We start from the raw sequence: 19,897 nt of genomic DNA, 5'->3' as shown, positions 1-19,897 counted from the left end.
GGTAGGTTTAGGGGCTACCATTTTTTGTAGCACAGTATAGGAACACTGTGATTTACTCTACCAATAAAATCATTAGAATAAGCTATGGGGCGGAGTTTGTGCTGAAGAGGATTGGGAGAAAAATTGTGCATGTCATGTGTCTGTCAGTGGGAGGAAGCCATGCCGTTTTGGGGTTCCCTTCCCCATCTCCAGTGCAGGTCTCCAGTGCAGTTATACTCTTCCCTCTTTCGACCTCATAAATTAATAAGATTTTTAAACAACTTTATTTATGTTCACACAAAATCTGTTGCTCCAGTAATGTTCAGTACAAAGGTATATTTATTTTCTGCAGTTATATATTTTAGCTCCGTTGTACCCTACTATTGTAAGGTTACCCTACCTGCTTTAAATGTTTCAAAATGATTGACAGTTGAAAACATTCCTTAGAAATTTTGAAAAGTAATCAAAAAGTAATCAAATGTAATTAGTTAAATTACTTTATTAAAGTAATTGAAATAGTTACACTACTTATTACGTTTAAAATATGGTCTAAGTTCCTAAAGTAATTTTCCCAACACTGGTAATGTAGAAGTCTGTTATGCACACCAAGGCTGCATTTATTTGATTAAAAAATAAAAACACTATTTTTAATTTATACCTGTGACGGCAAAGGTAAATGTATCTGAATTTTCATCTATATAATTTATGTTACTTACAGAAACAAAATATTTGATATTACACATACTCAAGTGTTAAAAGCTAAAATGCTTAGTGTTGCAATAACTCTGGTCATTTTGCTTCTCTGAATGAGGATTTGCAGCAAATTTGCATTTTTTTTTTTTTTTTACAATCTTTTCACCAATTTGTTTATAATGATTTGAAAAAACTGTAACTAAAAATAACAAATGTAAATGTTTACCTGACACGTTCAGGTTTTGTGAGGCTTTATTCAAGTCACTGACCCAGGGAATAGAGGTATTCAGTTTATAAAAGTCTCTAAACAATCACCCCACAAAAACAGACATTGCAAAATAATGACTTAAAAAATCTACTCCTTCTTCTTTTTCTGAGTTTTCTTGAAACACTTCCTGAAACAGAACATGCAGCTTTTGACAGTCACAAAAATAACTGTCACTAGAAGGAGAAGGAGAAAGCCAATGACGTCCAGAGAATGATACTGAATCCAGTTCAGCTCATGGGCTGCAGGTCTAAGATGTGCTGCCCCTTTGTGTCTCATAACAAACTCAGTCCAGAACACAGCCAGGTCCAAAGGCTCAATGGGACGGTCTCTATGAATAGCTGAAAGCTCGGTCATCTTCTCCTTGTAGCTGTTGAGTCAAAGATGGAGGAAGTATGTTCATATAGTCTTGAATACAAAACTACTGCAGTCCTTGCAATAATCTAAACATTTCGGTGTGTGGTATGGTTAGAAACAATTTTCCCTCAGAAAAGGTTAGTAAATTTCACAAATAATTACAAAAGCAAAATTAATGTGTTGTAAAATTTTAAAGTAGAAAGACTTCAAAATCCTCGAAAAAAAGAATGTTCTTGTAAAACGCACTATAATATTTTTTTTTACAACTTTGAAAAATCATTTTTACAGTGCAATACTCTAAATAAGGACTAATATTCCACTTTGAATTCAATACTAAATGTGGCATGAATATAAACAGTTGTCCTATCTGTAAGCCCCTCCTCTCGAACGCAGATGAGCCAATGGCGGTCGAGTATTAGTTACTCTGAACTCTGACATCTTTAGGTTTCAGAGTCATAAAGAAACAATGGAAGATCCAAAGCTCTCATAGGTTTAATGGTGTTTATGCTTAAAAAAAAATTTGTTTTAATATCTTTTATATATCCCTCCATGGCATATTTAGGTCCTACTTGAAGGTCCATCTGTGTCCTAAATTTATCAGAAACACCTCAGTAGAAGTAATTGTCATTGTAAGACAGTGAGCAAATTTGTAAGATTTAGCAACAGTAACTAAGGGGGGCAGGGCTTACCGATAGCGTGATTGTGTTTACCTTTTATCACTGATGACCTTTCTCAATGCAACCAGCAGTTTTTCTGCGGTCAGATCATAGATACTCAGGGTTTCTGCAACTCCTCGAGACACTAAGCGTTGAACGTTATCCCCTTGGTCACCAAACAGAGGAAGCATCACCATTGGCACCCCGTTATAGATTCCTTCATAGATTCCATGTGATCCACCATGTGTAATGAAAGCCTTAACCTTAGGATGGCCTAAAGGAGAACACATTCATTGTAATAGTGTGTTAGCAATTGACATGATGAAGTCAATTATAATATGGCATATTAATTCAAACATCATGTACACTCTGAATTTTATCAGCAATGCCAAAAAAGCTTATTTCTATGAATAAAATGTCTTACAGGAGGGTTGTAGGGTCAAAGGAGAATATAACATACCCAAGAGATCATTTTGTGGCAGCCACTTCATAAGTTTGACATTCTTTGGAGCATTTTCAGGGACTGGTCCAGTGTACCTCCATAGCACCTGCCAATCAAAGAGAATCATGAAGGTTAGTACAATCCAGCCATGAAATCCTTAACACATGACGGATGACATGCATTATTTGGTAAAACATTATTTTGTTTAACACATATATGCTTGGCCTTACTTTGACCCCAAAATAAAAAATAAAAAAATGAGTTTACAATTAAATTGCATCTAAACTGCATGTTTAAAAGTAGTCTTTTATTGATTTATTTTTAAGTCTATCATCACTTACCCTCTGAGGTATCTGCCTGAATGCCTCAAAGAACTCTCTGGCTTTGGCCTCGGGTAACTGGGACACCATGGAGCCCAGAGTGAAGACCACAAACCCATGCTCTCCAGAACCTTCCACAAACTCCTCCAGCTCCTGCACAGAGAACACATGTCAGCACTGAACAGGTTTCCTATTCTGAGGACACAGTGGAGCAAGCTTTCACAGTGGAGCGTCGCCTCTCCATCCTTCCTCTTCCTTTTTTCGTTATTCGTTACAGATTCACAGATTTCCACATGAACTTGCATGATAAACTTTGAAAAGCAGCATACTACAACAGTTAGTTCAAGTGTTTTAGCTATTAACATACAAACAGATCTACCTCTTGGTAAAAGAAGAATTTACTCAACAGTAAGAGTTTCCTTACTTAACAGTGCACAACCATACAAAAAGCTTCTTCTGTTTCATACTGTAAACACAAAGAGGCACCTCATTTCCTCTTAAAGATTAAAGTGGTCAAAGTCCTAAACTGACTCTCTGAGAGTTATGTTTCATGGAATAATACACATCTTCAGAACTATAGCTTATGACCGTAGTGGATTGCATGTAGATATTTAAACATAGTTCATGATTGTGTAGGTTGGAACTCTTCAACCATGTCATTGCAGACAAGCTCTGCATAACAGAAACTGTTTAATGAAGATCATGTGATGCAACCAGTCTCTTTCAAAGTACATAGTACATCATGTTCTAATGTTACTGCTCATAAATTCATGACATCAGCATGGATTAGGTCATGTTGACCTGGACCAACAGCTTCTAATTTGACCAACAGATTTAACCAGCCAGGCTTTGTGCATGGATGACATAGTGGGGCAGAGCATAGTCCACTCTAGACTAGTTGTTAAAAAATGTATTGAATAATATCTTATTTAGCATCTAAAATGCGTACTGCAAACATGGCCTAAATGCTTTAACTGCACAAAGTTTTACCCTGATGAATTTGCATCTTACCTTTGTCAGTGGGGCCTTCTTAGCACAGTTGATGCCCCCTATTTGGACCATATTTGGCATTTGAGGTTTTGGATACTCAAAGGTAAAGTCGTACCTTAGAAGCCAGACTGCACCATGACTTAAAAGCTCTTTGTATGTAGTGTCCTTCTGCAGATATCTGCTGGCCAGTTCATCAGTGATAGCAAACAGTTTGCGGCATAGGAAAGCATCAAAAACTGCCATAAGTGTGTTTTCTATTCTTTGAGGGAAAGTCATCTTATCTGTGTAACCAGTGAAGAAGCGCGGCACAAAAGACGGAGGTGAGGGACACTGTGTGGCTTCCACATCAAGCAGACAGGGAATCATACGCAGGAAGTAAATGGCTGGAATCGAGAAGGAATCAGCAATGATGGCGCCACAGGGCAGGAAAGGATCAGTGAGCAAAATATCAAATCCTGTTTCTCTAAGACTCTTCATCACGGGCTCGTCATACAGCAGCCATTCACAGGCTGTCACATGCATATTCAAGAACTGAATCAGGTTCCCCAAATTCTCAAAAATATCAGTCAGTTTCGGAGGCTTCTCAAATGCATTCTTCTGTATTTTGTCCAAGTTGGCCTGCAGATCAGCATGGGTGTAGGGCACACGAAAAGTTTTAGTGGTGTAAGTACCAGACCTCCCAATCAGAACACTGATTTCAGGAACCAGGACCACGATCTCATGACCCCTCCGAGAAAGCTCTTCCACCAGGATCTTCATGCTCAACCAGTGGCTGCCATCCACTGGCAAGACAAGCACTTTCCCAGCATGCACAGGCTCCGAGGGGAACAAGCATAGCAAAGCTAGAAGCCCCAGAGCGGAAACAGTCAGTGCTCTCACCATCTTTCTAACACTCATGCAGCTGAAATACAATACATTTAAGAGGGCTGAGAAAGATTTCAAAAGAGGTGGGGCCTCAGAACTAGACAAAAGGGAAATGGGTGTTCATAGGTCACTGGCAGCATGTGTGTACAACACAACGAATGAACTTTTTACGTCCTGTCATGATATCACCGTAATGCAGTTTAAAGTTTAAGAAGTGTGTTAAATGTAGCTCTGGGTTAATCATTTCAAGAGCATACAAACATAAGAAGTTATCTATAGAATGCTTTGTTCATACAAAAGAAGACCAAACTAGATTATATATCAGTAACACTTTAAAGGTTCGATATGCCAGTATTTAATGAATCAGGTAGCATAAACTATCAATTCAGTTTACAAATTTCTCAAAAGGAAACAAAGTTTTTCAATAAATATCATGATTTCAGGGAGCTGTGTAGCATGAAACTGAACTAAAATAATAATATTAAACTTTTTGACCTTGACACATAGTCACGAGAGTCTGCAGGAGTGATCACTCATATCATTTCCTGTTTTATGTTTTTTTCTTCTACATGTAGCTTGATTGTTATAATAAAAGATTGGGAAAAACTACTTTTCAAGAATTTACAAAAAGAATAAAAATTGAAATAATTGTTAACGTTAAAATAAATGATTGATACTCATAAGAGGAGCTACTTGCAAAACAATTCTGCAAGTCATTGTGGATTGGCAGTAGCAGGATCACCTTACATATTGTGCAAACTCAATTAGTCTCAGCTCCTCCCAATACACATGGGAACAGAAGGCAGTCACGCAAAAAACATGAACTCTCACTTACAAGGGCTGTGGTGATCATAACGTGCTGAGAGAAAGATTACAAAGCATGTTTTTACACAAGGACCTGTTTGCAGGTGAATCACTCTCACTTTGATTCATTGGCTGCAAAGATAAGGAGATGATGATACAATAAAGAAAAACAAATGAAAAACAAATGTTTGAGAGTCTAAGATTTTCCAGCTTACAGTTAAAATAACCTATAGGTGTCTTCACACCTTAATGATGCAGGTGGAAACAGATATTTATCAATGGCTCAAACATTGTACTTATGAGTGCTGTCATGAATACCCAGAGATAGTATTCAGAATGCATCCAAATCATACTTTACATCAAATCTACTATCTCTCTTTCTCTGGTTATTAAATAAAAATGTATGCACACTGAATTCAAATTTAATGCCATCATTATTATCATTGTCATCAATAACATAATAACAGTCAATAACAACAGTCAAAGCCACAAATTACTAATGATGTCAAGCGTTTACACTGTAACCCCGTATGAATTCAGCTAATGGCCTATTTAGTTTGGTACTAAAACTGATCCATGCCAAGGTTTGCTCTCACTGTATGAAAGATGAAAGAATGTGGCTTTATATATATATATATATATATATATATATATATATATATATATATATATATATATATATATATATATACTTGAGTGTCACCTACTGGTGCATCTATGCAATCTGCAGAAGATTCATTGAAAAATTCCCACCATTAATGCACAAACTGACAAATACAGACAAGCAGAAAATGAAAACCTGACAAAAGTGAAAGGTCTTAGTGCTTTGGACTAAATTGCAAAAAACATTGAAACACCCGCTATTCTTATTTCTGCTATATAACGATATGGCAGCAGAACAAGTAGGAGTAGTATAGGGTCAAGCATGTGCCATCTGTAGGCATCAGCAACAGCCTCTCTGCCCATACTTGTAGATCTTTAAGTGTTTTTTATGAGTTCTTGACAGATATTATTATTATTATTTTGATAACTGTGCTTATCCAGTCATACTGGAGACTGGGTTGGGTAACTTAAATGTTGCATTTTTTTTTCTATTTCAGGATATCTACAGAGATTAAACAAAACAAGTTTTTGTTTTTTAATAAAATTAAATCCACACATACAGCACTAGTATAATCCTATAAAGAACTGAACAATAACGACTCACTTGTGACAGAGGTTTGGGTTTCTGGCTAACTGTTGCTCCAATCATCACCATGTTAGGCATCACTGGACGTGGGAATTCCACAGCAAAGTCAAAACGCAAAAACCAGAGAGCTGCGTGGCTCATGATCTCCACCATCGATGTTTTTCTCTGAAGCACATGTGAGGCGATCTCATCTGCACGAGCAAACATTCGCTCACAAGCCATGGGCTGAAGAAGAGTCCTCACCAGGTTCACACTTCTTTGCCAGAGATTCATGCGGTCAGTAAAATGAGTTAAAGGCTGTGGAACATAAGAAGCTGGAGCTGGACATTGACTGGAAAGGGTATCGACACCACAAGGATGGTTTATTTGCATATAAACAGCTGGAATGGAGAGATATTCACCAGCTATAGCTCCAACAGGCTCAAATGGATCTGTGAGAATCGCATCAAAGTTGTACTCTTGCAGTTTCTTCATCAAGTCCTTGTTGAAGAGTAAACCCTCTGCATTCCTCAATATAAACATGGGCAGAACATCCAGCGAGATGATGAATGCCTGAAACTTGGCTAGGTCTGTAGAGATATCAATGCTCAGAATGGTGTTGAATTCATCTGCTATGCTCGCTTTTAATTCAGCCGTGGTGTAGTTCACGGGATATGTCAGATTGGTGGTATGCTCTGAAGGACCCATGCTCAGACTCGCCTCTGGGATGACGACCACCACCTGGTTTCCTCTCCTCCCCAGCTCTTCCACAATAGGCTTCATCCCCAACCAGTGACTGCCATCTGACGGTATAACCAGCAGTTTCCCAGCTTCAGCTAAACTAGAAAGTAAGAGACCCAAGAGCAACCACAAGCTAGCCATTTTATCATTGGTGTAAAAGACAGTGGCAGTTGAAGGAGATCAATGAAGAAACACACTCATGCAGTTTAACCACACAGGTTAAAGTACCATCTTAAAATGAATCAGGACAAGGTTCAAATGGGTGGCGATATTTACAGAAAGAAGGATTAGCTCAGTCCTATAGCACTGAATCAATCTTTGCATCTCAATCACTAATAAATGTTTGTAGATTATTTATATTTATGCACAAAGGAGAACTTCCCATGGACATTTTCTACCCAATTTACAACACGTGAGCACTTGTGATTTTGTTCTTATGCTTGTTCCAGTGAATTTGGAGTATTCAAAATGATATCTTGGTTGTCCTGGCACTGAACATTGTGTGATGTAAAATAACAGGGACAGCAAATATTGGAATGTTCTTTCAAAGTTCATGTTTTAGTATTACTGCACATAAACTCATGGCAATCAAAAGGATCAGGGTATATTGACTTAGACCTACAACTCCAACCTGTTAGAATGACATAGCAAGTATAGTCCACTCTAGTATTCAGAAAAATCAGTGAATAATATTTTGCCTGGGGTCTAAATAGCCTTTTGCATACATGATCTAAATCCCTGAGAAACCGGCACTGATGAATTTGCACAGAATATAAACAATCATTCTGATCTGACTCCATGAAAATGCAATAGTGCTGAATGGTTTATTTTTAAAGTTGTATTATTATTATTATTTGCATTATTTGCATTAACAGTAAAGTCTTATCAGTAAGTGCATTATATATTTGTAAAATGTATGTGCCAATGTGAAAGATTTGCATTTTGTGCACCAGACAACATAGAACAACTAAGAATGACTGTTCATTAACATCTTACCTTTGTCAGTGGACCTTTCTTAGCACTGCTGATGCCCCCTATTTGGACCATGTTCGGCATCTGGGGTTTGGGATAATCTAAGGTAAAGTCGTACCTTAGAAGCCAGACTGCACCGTAGCTCAACAGCTCTTCGTATGTTGTGTCCTTCTGTAGATATCTGCTGGCCAGTTCACCAAAGCTGTCAAAAAGTTTGTGGCATAAGTACTTTTCGAAAACTGTCATAAGCGTGTTTCTCACTCTCTGAGAAAAGGTCATCTTATCTGAGAAACCAGTGAAGAAGCGTGGGACAAAAGAAGGAGGTGAGGGACACTGGGCAGCTGCCTCATCAAGCCGACAGGGAAGTCCACGCAAGAAATAAACGGCAGGGAGTGAGAAGGAATCAGCAATGATGGTGCCACAGGGCAGGAAAGGGTCAGTGAGCAAAACATCAAATCCTGTTTCTCTGAGACTCTTCATCAGGGACTCGTCATACAGCAGCAATTCACAGGCTTTTACCTGCATATCCGTGAACCGCATAAGGTTCCCCAGATTTGCAATGATATCAGTCAACTGCTGAGGCTTCTCAAGCGCACTTTTCCTTATGTGGTCCAAGTTAGCATTTAGTTCAGCAAGGGTGTAAGGCACACGAAAAAACTTAGTGGTGTAATTACCAGACCTCCCAATCAGAACACTGGTTTCAGGAACCAGGACCACCACCTCATGACCTCTCCGAGAAAGCTCTTCCACCAGGATCTTCATGCTCAACCAGTGGCTGCCATCCACTGGCAAGACAAGCACTTTCCCAGCCTGGACAGGCTCCGAGGGGAACAAGCATAGCAAAGCTAGAAGCCCCAGAGCAGAAACAGTCAGTGCTCTCACCATCTTTCTAACACTCATACAGCAGAAAGCAGAAATGCAATACATTTAAGAGGATTGGGGATATTTTCAAAAGAGGAGGGACCTCAAATCTAGACAAAAGGGGAGTGAGTTTTGATAGGTCACTTGCAGCATGTGGGTACAGAACAACGAATGAACTTTTACGCTCTGTCATGATGTCCCTGGACTGCAGATTAAAGTCTCACAAATGAGTTAAATGTAAATGCGACTGGGTTAATGATTTCAGGAATGTACTTGCATAAAACAACTTTCAAAGGACTTGTTCATACAAAGGTAAATAGGACCAAATGTCTGTAATAGGTTAATCATGCTATTGGGGAGTTGCACCACATGAACCAAACTAACATTGTCTTATCATAAAAAGTTCAGCTTATCTGATATTTCAAGAGACTTTTGACTTTTATACACAGTCATGAGGGTCTGCAGTGCACGTCTTTGTGATATAATTTCCGTTTATTTTATTCCTGCATGTAGATTGATCTGAACTATTTGAATTCACCGTGAAATCAAATTTAATGGTTTTTATTTTTGATTAAATATTGCCGTTTATTTACTATAAACAATTTGTCTCTAATGATGCGTTTACTTGCATGAGGGAGATACAGCCTCTCTCTCACATAAGATCACAGCAACAGCAAATGACAAAGACCAACCGATCCAATCAAATTAATAAAAATAAGCCAAAACTAAACCAAAGATTACCTATATTTTCCAGTGGTTGTTTCGCCCATTCGTTTCATAAAAAACATATATTATTCATTTTCTTTTGTTTTCATAAGCCCAGAGTTTGTTAGAGGCTACAGTTATTGCTTTTATCTTTACCTTTGTACATAAATAGTGACATGCTACTCTCAAAACAGTTTTGCAAATCACTATGAATTGGCAGTGGTAGGATTACCTCACATCAAGTTCAGTGATTATCCCAGCTCCTCCCTATACACATAAGAACACAAGACAGTCACGCAAGTACACGAACTTTCACACAGGGGAGGTCTGTGGCATGAGGGGCTTAGCAGCCAAAAGCACACTACTCAGAGTGAAAGATGTTTTTACACACGATGACCGGTTTCATTCTTTTATAATTAAAATACCTACAATCTGACAAAGCACTTTCATGATGCAGGTGGATATTTATCAACAGCTTTAGAACATTCTTCTAAAATGTGCTTAAAAAGTATTTTTAAAGGTCGTCATGAATACTTTGAGATTTCATAGCTAGCAGTACAGAATGCATACACACCCGGACTAACATCAAATGAAATGTCTGTTTTTCACTCTTGTTAAATGTTATTATGTAATGATATCATATATTTCTAATCATTACTTCTCTAAGACCTTATAAATCAGGGGTTCTAGTTAGTTTTAATAAAACCTCCCATTTAGGTCGTTGTCCTTGCCTATTAACCTGATAACTGTCACTCACGTTTTTGAAGATAGACTTGAATGTGCATGATACAAACCAAAATTTTTATATTTCATGACTGAACACATTTTGTAACATTATTTTGATGTGCCATTTACATAGTAATGCAATGTCTGATTTTAAAATGGGTTTTGAAGGATGAATTTTGAGATTTTATGTTTTCAAGTGATATATAACTTCTGATGATTTCTAAAATGTGATAGAGAAAAAGGCAATGAGGAAGTCTTTTTTTTAAACAAAGGTCAAAGCTCCTTTTGTAATGTAGATTTCTGAGGGTGCACTCTTGTCATAAATTGATCTATTACTTTTCCTACATGATTTTTAACAAAAAATATTGGTATAATATATATTTGGGAGTCTTAGACCTTTCCAACGATATATAGTTTGTCAAGATTAGATTCAATTTGTTTGTAATATAGTATAGTCAACGTAGGTGTCCCGTATACGGGACAGGGTGACATTTAACAGGTTTAAACATTAAAGAATGTAGTTATTTTTACTCAAGAAATCAGACAAGAGTGTTGTTGTTGGCTCATATTCACCTGTGGTAAAGAGGCCATAGCTAATAACACCCATGTTGATATTCAGACTAACAGCACGATTGCGAGTTTTAAATTACCATTTAAACAGCAAAAAAGAAAAGAAAAGAAAAAACTAGGATGGTAGTGTCCAGCATCTGCCACTGGTAGGCTTCATCCATATTTGTAGATCTTTGAGATTCTTGTACAAATGTACAAATGTATGTTATTCTAGTTCTTATTTAACAAGGTTGACACAGATAAAGAATGAAATAGACACATCCAACTATAGCACCTGTAAAGCCTCTTAAGAACCCATACATAGACACACCTCTTGGATCACAGCACCACCTGGTTTCCTCTTCTTCCTCCTCTACAATAGGTTTCATCCCTAACCAGTGACTGCCATCTGACGGTATAGCCAACAGTTTCCCAGCTTGAGCTAAATTAAAGACGTGCAGACTTAGGAGCACCCACACACCAGCCAGTCTACCAGTGGCATAAAATACAGCAGCAGAAGATTAAGCAAGTAAAACACAGTTCTATTGTCTTTTTTAAAGAACAATCTTAAAATGAGTCAGAAGTCAAAACTCGTTTCAAAGGGGTGGCGAAGTCTGCAGCTAGTAGGATATGCTCATCTAAATATGGCACTGACGCAATCAATGGGTCTCCTTCAATAGCTATTTGAGTATTTGTATTTATACTCACAAAAGGACTCCCCATGAAATTTCTGCACAATTTACAACATGTGTGTTCATATGAATGTGTTCTTAACTTCCTTCTAATGTTAAAGGAGTATTCTAAACAAGCTACTGCAAGCCAGAAGTAAGAAATTCACATAAAACATGCCCAAACATCTTCATATAAGGACTTTCTGGGCTTTAGTCATTCTAAGCAAACATGACACTGTCTAAATACGTACTCTTGATTAGATCACTCTTGATTTGATCACTCTGTCTTTCTCAAAACAAGAAGCATTTCTTTTTCTACTGTTGTAGGTCCTATTAGTTTGGACCTCTTATTAACCAGCTGTACATATGTAATATATATATTTTCATGCAGAGAAATCTTGGAGCCTGAGCTATTATGCACCTTTGTGTACTTTATTATATGAGGAAATTCTATATATATAGAGATTATAGCTTTTAATCTTAAAATGTATTATATTAAAACATCAAATATATATCTTAAAACATTAATAAGCCCACAGAGTGTTTGCAATTATTATTTTTATGTATGAAGTTACATATTAAAACTTAGCCTAATTTTAAGTCAGTAAGAGTAAAACAAATCAATTTGTCTCATATAGGCTACTGTACTTATATTGTCACCAATATAAACGCAAACTTACAAGATATTAAATATGATGCTCAGTTGTTTGCTTTGTCTGCTGAAGCTTTTTTATATCTGGCTAGAGGGGAAACAATAAATGTAAGATTTTGATTAATTTTTAATTTAGAACAAACGCAAGAACTGTGATTATATTGCACTTAGATATACTGTATATCTACCTCAACACTGAGCTTTAAGGCTATAAAACACGGTGTGGAATTTAATATGTCCCACTCCAGCTAGATTTTTTAATCAGCTATCATGATAACGTGCTCAAGTTAGAAAATAGTTAACTGACAGTTTATTACAAGAAGGAGGCGCCAACCTTTAACAAATCTGTACTTTGCCTCAGTGTCTAGAAATAGACAGTCTTTTTAATATTACTATAGGTGGAGATTTTTCAAGAGAATGTGTATTTCTAAAATGATTTTGCTCTGTGTGAAAAGACCCAAACAGTTTCTGCCTCAGCCCATTAGCTGTCATTCATTCAAACAAAACACTCTAAATGGTTTGCTGGCTATGTTTACAGTCCATGACAATGACAGAGAAAGACTGAGAAACATCACATGAAAAAGAAAGCTGCGGCGCTGATAATTTGCATGCAAATGAGAGCTTACTTGTGTCAATGGTTTTGGCTTCTTGGTTGCCATTCCTCCTATCATCACCATGTTAGGCATCAATGGTCGTGGAAATTCAAAGGCAAATTCAAAGCGCATAAACCAGAGAGCTGCACGGCTCATGATCTCCATAACTGATGTTTTTTTCCGAAGTACACGAGAGGCAATTTCATCTGCTTCAGTATGCATGTATTTACAAGCCATGGGCTGCAGCAGAGTCCTTACCAGGTTGACACACCTCTGCCACAAATTCATCTTGTCTGTAAAGTGAGTATTACGCTGTGGAACATAAGAGGGTGGACTTGGGCTTTGGCTGGCAAGAGTGTCGACACCACAAGGAAGGTTTATTTGCATATAAATAGCTGGAATGGAGAGATATTCACTAACGATAACCCCAACAGGCTCAAATGGGTCGGTAATAATCGCATCAAAGCTGTAGTCCTGAAGCTTCTTCATCAAGTCCTCTTTAATGAACAGACCCTCTGCATTCCTTATTATGAACTTTTGAAGAACGTGCATTTGGTAGAAGAAAACCAGGAACTTGGACAGGTCAGAAGAGAGGTCGGTACTCAGAATTTCAGTTAAATTTCCTTCTAAATGTGTTTGTAGATCAGCCTTGGTGTAGTTCACGGGATATGTCAGAGTGGTGGTATGCTCTGAAGGACCCATGCTCAGACTCGCCTCTGGGATGACAACCACCACCTGGTTTCCTCTCCTCCCCAGCTCCTCCACAACAGGCTTCATCCCCATCCAGTGACTGCCATCTGACGGTATAACCAGCAGTTTCCCAGCTTCAGTTGAACCCAAGAAGAGACTGAGAAGCAACCACAGGCCAGTCATTTTTATAACTGGTATATATATGTATATATATGCAAGCTGGAGCAGAAGTCGGCAAAATCAGTCTGGTAATGCACAACTTAAAGTCCTCCAATGTCTCACAAAGAGTAGGATTTATGTTCAGTGGAGGTGGAGACCACTGTAAGTGGGTGGGACTTTATCTAAGGCAATGAGGCAACCAATATGGGTCAAAGTTAAAAAAAAAAAAATTGTTATGTCATGCAAAAAATATTATAGGAATAAATGGATATGGTTTTTAACATTATAGATGAAAGTAGGGAATAAAAGAAAAAGCATATGACTGTGTAACCTTTGCATTCATAAAGATAACTTGTTCTTTTTAAATGCAAAGCTCATTGCAACTACTGGATGTGTCTACGGAGTCATGAAAGTTAAAAAAAAGCCGTAATACTCACATTAAAATGTGCAAGTTTATGTCACATTTTACCAGAAATTGTAATAAAACACTGTTAATATTTATCAATAATCTATCACCTATTGAACAAACCCCATCCAAAAACCAAAATGCTTTATTACATTTGAAGTGCTTGAAGATAAAAATCAAACACAACCCTCACTTATATGCTGGCTTATTACCTACATATTGTGCTTACAGAGATAAAAGCAATACTGACCAGTTAATCATGCAAATTGTGATGATGATGGGACAAATGGCAACGTTATGCAACAAACAATTCAAAACTATGTATGGTTCACAGTTTCCAACACTTAAGACTACCCTCAATAGGAATTGCAAGGTAACTGCATCAGTTTCAGAGTACACATCTAATGGAATTACTGTAAACTGGTGCAAGGGAGGTGACATGTTCGGTTTACTTAATAACTTTTGGAAACGTGATTATTTTGTCGAGGTAACAACATCCTTATGTCGTGGCCTCGAGATACTATGTTGAGGCAACAACATCTGTTTCTTTAATAATCCACACAGAGGTAATCCATAAGGTGAAGGCAGAAACACATACACATCGACAAGACCGGACAACCAAACACTGAACAGAATTCAACTTATAAGGGGAACGTGGGTAATTGACATGAAACACCTGAACATGATGACACATTCAAGGGGAGGCAGAAACTAGGTCAAAGAATATGAGGGATGGCAATGAAAACAAATACAAAAGTCCAAAAAGTGTGACAATAATATTAAAAATTACAGTCTATTAATAAGACAAAATTAAATGAAATATAAGTTAATTATAAACTGTATTCCAACAAAATTCCAGTCAGCATAATCAAAGTTTTATTGGCACGTCAAACATACATTACAGTAGGCTATTATTTACAATAATGATATCGTTACCCAACAAAATTATCTCGTTGCTACCATTTAATATGACGTTCCAACGAGTTAAAATTATGTTCCCACAAATTTATATTTCATAGCCATGGCATATTTTAATGTTCCCACGAGTTAATATGTCGTGTCCATGACATAACTAAGTGAACCGACCATGTCACCTCCTGGCCACCACAGCAAACAGTTAGCTAAGACATTAATTAAAGATTTGGCAAAAGAAATAATAAAATGGATGGTATTACTAAAAATACTGGTTACAATGCCATCTACATTGAGAAAAGGGATACATATTTTATTGAGCTGAGAAGGGGGCAGACTGCACGTCCTCATATAGAAACTGGAAAACAGGTTTGTGGAGTTTTGTAAAGTGTTAAAATTCCAGAAACCGTCAAAGATGTTTTAGAACTATTGCTTCTACTGTTTTCTGTTCAAAGAGGTTCCCTCTTCTCCCAACATCTTCTATGAACTACCTGGTATCATGTACAGGTGTGATTTAAACAAATAATCAAAAAAGTCAAAAATAAATAAATAAATAAATACAGATATATCATGAAAAGACCTATTGAGAACTTTTTTTTTCAGTGGCGTATAGAGGTTTGTGTATGTTTACTTCTATTATTAAAAAGGTTCTATTTAAAGTGTCTTTAATTCTAATCTGTGATAGTGGCACGTTCTCTTCACATTTGAGAGTTATTATAGGCAACAGCACAGCCAAATCCGCAGTAGTGCAAAATAACATCTATCAGAAGACTTACAGTACCTGTGGCAAAGGTTCTGCTTTCTTGTTGTCCATTCCTCCGATTATGATCATGTTAGGCATCAACGGGTGTGGGAATTGAAAGGCAAAGTCAGAATGCACAAACCAGAGAGCTGCATGGCTCATGATCTCCACCATAGATGTTTTTCTCTGAAGCACATGTGAGGCGATCTCATTTGCACGAGCAAACATTCACTCACAAGCCATGGGCTGAAGAAGAGTCCTCACCAGGTTCACACTTCTTTGCCAGAGATTCATGCGGTCAGTAAAATGAGTTAAAGGCTGTGGAACATAAGAAGCTGGAGCTGGACATTGACTGGCAAGAGTGTCAGCACCACAAGGATGGTTTGTTTGTATATAAATGGCTGGAATTGAGAGATATTCACCAGCTATAGCTCCAACAGGCTCAAATGGATCTGCGAGAATCGCATCAAAGTTGTACTCTTGCAGCTTCTTCAGTAAGTCCTTGTTGGAGAGCAAACCCTCAACATTTCGGGTTGCAAGGACATTCAGCAGATCCAGAGTTCTGATGAAATTCTGAAGCCTGGCCAGATCTGTAGATATATCTACACTTGTCAGAGCACTAACACCTGCATTCACTTGCTCCTCTAGCTGGGCCTTGGTGTAGTTCACGGGATATGTCAGCGTGGTGGTATGCTGTGATGGACCCATGCTCAGACTCGCCTCTGGGATGACCACCACCACCTGGTTTCCTCTTCGGCCGAGCTCCTTCACCAAAGGCTTCATGCCTGTCCAGTGGCTGCCATCTGAAGGAACTACTAATAGCTTCCCAGCCTCTGCTGATCCCAGGCAAAAAAGACACAAGAACAATACAGAAGCAGCCATTCTATCATTCATAATCAGCAATGATTACAAGCATGTATGCTGGTAGTATTGCTTGTCATGAAAGTCTGCACCCAGGGCAGAGGCTTTTATCCTTAAAGGGGAGTTTCAACACCAAGTCAAAGGTTGTGCTCGAAAAGATCACAATCTTCATTCTTCGGCAGCAAAGCATGCCCTAAGTAGCAGAATGTGAAACGTATCTAGATCTCATAAATGAATAAAGCTGAGTGATATTAAGCAAATATGCAGCTGTCTGCATTGATGTAGACTTACTCAATTCAAGAAGATTATAAGGCAATTTTTTTTTTTTTTTAGATAACATGCTTTGGTGAATCATTCACAGGAGACCAGAACATGCTGGTTCTCTTCACATTCTCAGTTGATGCTGTGATGGACCCATGCTCAGACTCGCCTCTGGGATGACCACCACCACCTGGTTTCCTCTTCGGCCGAGCTCCTTCACCAAAGGCTTCATGCCTGTCCAGTGGCTGCCATCTGAAGGAACTACTAATAGCTTCCCAGCCTCTGCTGATCCCAGGCAAAAAAGACACAAGAACAATACAGAAGCAGCCATTCTATCATTCATAATCAGCAATGATTACAAGCATCTATGCTGGTAGTATTGCTTGTCATGAAAGTCTGCACCCAGGGTAATGAAAGGCTGAAGTGATTTAAGCACAATATGCCAGCTGTCTGCATTGATTCGTAGACTTACTCAAATTTCAATGTAAGATTATAAAGGCAATTTTTTGTTTTTTTAGATACATGCTTTGGTTGAATCATTTCACAGGAAGACCAGAACCATGCTGGTTCTCTTCACATTCTCAGTTGATGACAGGCCGGCAGCAGAAAAATTAGCAGAAGTGCAACATGACAGATGCCAGGTGTTTTATGACTAATGCAATGAATGTATACATTTTAAAGTGAGCCTCTTGGTGCAACAGTAGCATTTTTATGTATATTTATAGAAATTGTATGTTGCGATAGACTGTACATCTGAGTTTGGTCCCTTGCATAGTTATATGCTTGTTGTACTGCTTTTAAAACTTACAACTTTATTACACTTTATTCTTTTTATATTTAACAGAAAATACGGAGGGAAGACTTTTAGCTGATGTGAATAATCCATCAAACTCTAACAAAAAAAGCACATTTTTGCAAAGTACACTGACCAGTTAGGTTACTTATTATCTCTTAGAAAATGCACATGGCCACGTTTGCACTGCAGTGGTGACCCAAACTATGTAAAATGTTTTAGAGTATGGTTATCCAACAAAAAAGCATGTTCTCTTCATGCTCCGATTAGCACAGGTATGATACTAGAAATAACATGCTGAAAGGAAAACCTAATCCTATACTAGCTGTTTGTTAAATGTAAGTGAATAATGTGAATGCACTTGACATCTGGTGTTTCTTACATAGTCGGGACAATGAGAAATAGTGACTAAACAGGTTTCTTAAAAAAAACTTTCAAAGTTAGATGAGAAAATGTAGATACATTTAATACTTTCCCTCAAGTTAATTTTCGGCCAGATACAATGTACAATGTTTATTAATTTATTTACTATTGAAATAACAGTTGATATTTAAATGAAAAGGCTAAAATATTATATTGCTCTGAAGTATTACTTTTTTTTTTTTCAGGCACATGGTGGCACTATTTGACACGATTAATGTTGGACCATGTTGCACTGCCCACAACTGAATGCAACTCCAGTAACCCGGAAACAGAAGCAATGCTTTTACAATGCTTTAGCTGAACTAATGAGGAACAGATTCGGGACCAACCACAAACCAACTATTTTATTAGTGACAGCACTTGAAGGGGATTATTACGATTAATGCATAAATAAAATTGAAAAAAGGGTTGTGCATATACTGTATTATTGGGCAACTGACATTTTCACAGCTAAATATCTCTTATGAATGCTTCTTATTCTTATTAAACAGTGTAGTTATAAAAAACCATAGTTTAAATTTATGAAATATTTGGCAAAAAAATTGTTAATATACACTATATGATTGCATTACAACTATTAGAAAAACTTACTTGTGTCAAAGGTTCTGCTTTCTTGTTGTCCATTCCTCCAATCATCACCATGTTAGGCATCAGTGGACGAGGTAATTGAAAGGCAAAGTCAAAATGCATAAACCAGAGAGCTGCATGGCTCATGATGTCCACCACCGATGTTTTTCTCTGAAGCACATGTGAGGCGATCTCATTTGCACGAGCAAACATTCTCTCACAAGCCATGGGCTGAAGAAGAGTCCTCACCAGGTTCACACTTCTTTGCCAGAGATTCATGCGGTCAGTAAAATGAGTTAAAGGCTGTGGAACATAAGAAGCTGGAGCTGGACATTGACTGGCAAGATCATCAACACCACAGGGATGGCTTGTTTGCATATAAATGGCTGGAATTGAGAGATATTCGGCAGCAATAACTCCGACAGTCTCAAATGGATCTGTGAGAATCGCATCAAAGTTGTATTCTTGAAGGTTCTTCATCAAGTCCTTGTTGGATAGCAGACCCTCTGCGTTCCGGGATACAATACCTATAAGCATATCCATAGTGTTGATGAAACTCTGAAACCTGGCCAGATCTGTGGATACATCTGCACTCAACAGCTTCGCTAAGCCTGCATTCATATTCTCCTGTAGCTGGGCCTTTGTGTAGGGTACCGGATATGTCAGAGTGGTGGTATGTTTTGCTGGAGCCATGTTCAGACCTTCCTCTGGGATGACAACCACCACCTGGTTTCCTCTTCGGCCGAGCTCCTCCACCAAAGGCTTCATGCCTGTCCAGTGGCTGCCAAACGCTGGAATCACCAGTAACTTCCCAGCTTCTGCTGATCCCAGGCAGAAAAGAAACAAGAGCAATAGAGAAGCATCCATTTTAGCAAGCATAGCATTCACAGTCAGCAATAATTACAAGCCTATGAGCTGGTAGTGTTGGAGAAGAGTTGGTTGAAATTCTGCAAAGCACTTCTGAATTTGCACAGGTTTATATATCGTGAAGGAATGCTGTTACAGATAACAAAGAAGCCAGGACCAAATATGCGTCATCCACCTTCCACTCATCCGTGGAAAACCAAACCCTCAG

At 38.0% G+C, this 19,897-nt stretch overlaps 2 protein-coding genes across 9 annotated transcripts; both read right to left on the bottom strand.

The window, feature by feature from the left end:
* Positions 1–887: 887 nt before the first annotated feature.
* On the bottom strand, positions 888–19,807 carry LOC113108766 (UDP-glucuronosyltransferase-like). Of its 8 annotated transcripts, none has more exons than XM_026272064.1 (6): positions 13,679–13,965; positions 6,578–7,214; positions 2,734–2,865; positions 2,411–2,498; positions 2,005–2,224; positions 888–1,307 (listed from the first exon to the last, which is right to left on the bottom strand). In XM_026272064.1, the coding sequence occupies exons 1-6, from the start codon at positions 13,879–13,881 to the stop codon at positions 1,028–1,030; spliced, it is 1,560 nt and encodes a 519-aa protein (XP_026127849.1). In that variant the 5' UTR covers positions 13,882–13,965; the 3' UTR covers positions 888–1,027. The 8 variants fall into 8 exon arrangements, with proteins under 8 accessions (XP_026127849.1, XP_026127850.1, XP_026127846.1 ...); XM_026272065.1 differs by lacking the exon at positions 13,679–13,965 and adding an exon at positions 8,276–8,388 and having other exon boundaries at positions 6,578–7,379; XM_026272061.1 differs by lacking the exons at positions 6,578–7,214; positions 13,679–13,965 and adding an exon at positions 18,847–19,807.
* LOC113108770 (UDP-glucuronosyltransferase 1-1-like) lies at positions 16,135–16,881 on the bottom strand. Its single transcript, XM_026272069.1, has one exon. The coding sequence runs from the start codon at positions 16,809–16,811 to the stop codon at positions 16,146–16,148; it is 666 nt and encodes a 221-aa protein (XP_026127854.1). The 5' UTR covers positions 16,812–16,881; the 3' UTR covers positions 16,135–16,145.
* Positions 19,808–19,897: the final 90 nt, after the last annotated feature.

This window comes from Carassius auratus, chromosome 9 (genome assembly GCF_003368295.1).
Source record: "Carassius auratus strain Wakin chromosome 9, ASM336829v1, whole genome shotgun sequence".
In the NCBI taxonomy this organism is placed as follows: domain Eukaryota; kingdom Metazoa; phylum Chordata; class Actinopteri; order Cypriniformes; family Cyprinidae; genus Carassius; species Carassius auratus.
The sequence above is the reverse complement of the archived record's forward strand: the minus strand, read 5'-3'. Positions and strand labels throughout refer to the sequence as shown.

What these genes read in the sequence shown, in the direction of transcription:
- LOC113108766 (XM_026272059.1), bottom strand. Translation starts at nt 9,178, where the DNA reads ATGTATTGCATTTCTGCTTTCTGCTGTATGAGTGTTAGAAAGATGGTG. An exon ending in TCAGGCAGATACCTCAGAGG is followed by an intron (nt 2,499 to 2,733) that starts GTAAGTGATGAT and finishes TTTGATTGGCAG; the next exon opens with GTGCTATGGAGGTACACTGG. An exon ending in GCCACAAAATGATCTCTTGG is followed by an intron (nt 2,225 to 2,410) that starts GTATGTTATATT and finishes GTTCTCCTTTAG; the next exon opens with GCCATCCTAAGGTTAAGGCT.
- LOC113108770 (XM_026272069.1), bottom strand. Translation starts at nt 16,811, where the DNA reads ATGAATGATAGAATGGCTGCTTCTGTATTGTTCTTGTGTCTTTTTTGC.